Consider the following 2,261-nt stretch of genomic DNA (forward strand, 5'->3'; position numbering starts at 1 on the left):
CCCAACAGCCTAGGTTGAGGGCTTGGCAACCACGCCAACGTGATGTCGTTGCCCAGATCTTCTGGGAGCAGGGGCAGGACTAGAACAGATGTTCTGAAGTCCCCAGATAGCGGAAACAGAATAGGCAGAAGTATCTGTTTGACCATCCACGCCGCTGAAGCCGATCGTTGCACCACAGACGGTTATGTTGAAGTAGCCAGAAAAAGATCTTCATCATTGCCGGCGCCCATGGCTTGCAAATTGTCGATCTGTACCTGCAGTCCGGTGGGTCTTGGAACTGAATCGCATAGGCTGAGCTGGTGGAGTACACCCCATTGCCTGTAGCGGTCCACCGAATGTTGTCCTGTACTCCTTGTTGAATTATGCCTGCGTGCCTCTGCAGCCTTCTCCAGAGATCAAAGAAAATATGAGCAGGTTGCTAGAAGAGGAACAGGACTGGATGCCATGTGGCTTCGAGATTAACTTCCCAGCACTCCTAGAGAAGGCGAAGGACCTGGACTTGGACATCCCTTACAATCACACTGTTTTGGAAGAGATATATGCCAAGAGGAATCTGAAGCTCTCTAAGTATGTATACCTAGCTACATGCATGTGATAAATCTGGATTTGTACATTGAACTGAATAGTCTATGTATAATTAGTTAAGTAATAATTAATCCGGCTCTCAAATTGTAGGATACCTCTGGATGTGCTACACGCCATACCAACGACCCTACTTTTCAGTTTGGAGGGAATGGTTGACTTACCATTGGACTGGGAAAAGCTACTCACGTTGCGTTGTCCAGACGGATCCTTCCATTCCTCGCCTGCTGCCACAGCTGCTGCCCTTAGTTACACTGGCGACAAGGAATGCCTAGCATGGCTAGATATGCTTGTCAAAAAGTTCAAGGGGGGAGGAAAAATCACTACCACTTATTTTCTTGTACAACCAACAGGAATGCACTCTTAGGTAGGAGAGCCCCTTTGTATGTTGGTCAATACAAAACGTCACCATTCACGTAAATTATTTGTTTTCTCAGTGCCATGTAGCCACTCTATGGATACTTTTGAGCAGTTATGGGTGGTCGACCGGCTCATTCGTCTGGGGATATCAAGGCACTTCACAATTGAAATCCAGCGGTGCTTAGAGTTTATTTACAGGTAACATAAATTACTTTAATTTAGTTGGAAATATAATATGTCCTAAAAGTCTAAATGTTAATGATATTTTTAAATGGAGTACTACACTACAGGAACAGGGCCCTATGCCGACGGCCATATCTATGCCGACGGCCACCGTCGGCCTTGTCAGGGCTATGCCGACAGCCATATCCAGGCCGTCGGCGTAATAAAGCCGTCGGGCTATCCAGACATATGCCGACGGCCCCCGTCGGCCCAGAAAGGCCGTCGGCTTACCCAAACTTACGCCTACAGCGGCCGTCGACATATCTTGGCCGTCGGCATAGTTGCGGGCCCGGCGATCCCGCCGTGCCGTGCGGCTAACGGCGTCCGATCTATGCCGACGGCCGAGGCGGGAGGCCGTCGGCATAGATGCCCTTACCACGTCATCGATCCGAGGCGCACCGACCACCACCTATGCCGACGGCTGCCGTCGGCATAGATGCCACATCATCGATCCGCAGCGCGCCGGCCATCTGCCCTATGCCGCAGCTATGCCGACGGCTTTGCCGTCGGCATAGTTTTTTTTTCTTTTTTTCTTTTTTTCTTTTTTTCATATCTATATTTTTTTCATAGTTTTTTTTCTTTTTTACCACGTCATCGATCTTTTTATCATAGTTCCCTTATCCACTTCCCGGTCACCCCCTCCACTTGTTATTTTTTTCTTTTTTTTCATAGCTATATTTTATGTTTTCTTAAATATTATTATTTGACTAACTTACATATAGTACGTGTTGACAACCGGGTGGTGTTGTGGCATGTCCGAAGAGGCGGTACGCGTCTCCGGTGCGTGGCCTCCCTCACGGACGGCGCCGCCGCCCGAACTTGGAGGGGGGAAACGGACGCGTCGGGTCTACACGGAGTGGATTTAGCTGTAGGTTTGGCCCGGATGTTGCTCCCCGGTGTCCCTCTCGGCCGACCCGACACAACCGGGTGGAGAGGTCCACTGGTCAAAGCCCGTCCGTGGGAAGTCAAAGGGCTAGATCTCGTGGTGAAACGCTAAAGGATTAGGCGGGACGGGGGCCCTGGGGGTAGCAATGCCACCGGAGCGTCGTACGGGCCCTCATACATGCGGGGTGGTGTTGTGGCATGTTCGAAGAGGC

The 2,261-nt window shown here is 50.4% G+C and overlaps 1 protein-coding gene across 1 annotated transcript in view; it reads left to right on the forward strand.

Moving 5' to 3' along the window:
• The first annotated feature begins 228 nt into the window (after nt 1–228).
• The window catches only part of LOC119360254 (syn-copalyl diphosphate synthase-like), a 35,245-nt gene continuing 33,212 nt past the window's right edge, over nt 229–2,261 (forward strand). The window contains exons 1-4 of the mRNA XM_037625971.1: nt 229–264; nt 383–567; nt 676–894; nt 1,018–1,140. Of these exons, the coding sequence (XP_037481868.1) occupies nt 229–264; nt 383–567; nt 676–894; nt 1,018–1,140 (563 nt within the window). The remainder of the gene's footprint in view (nt 265–382; nt 568–675; nt 895–1,017; nt 1,141–2,261) is intronic.

Source organism: Triticum dicoccoides, chromosome 2B (assembly GCF_002162155.2).
Source record: "Triticum dicoccoides isolate Atlit2015 ecotype Zavitan chromosome 2B, WEW_v2.0, whole genome shotgun sequence".
Taxonomy (NCBI): Eukaryota; Viridiplantae; Streptophyta; class Magnoliopsida; order Poales; family Poaceae; genus Triticum; species Triticum dicoccoides.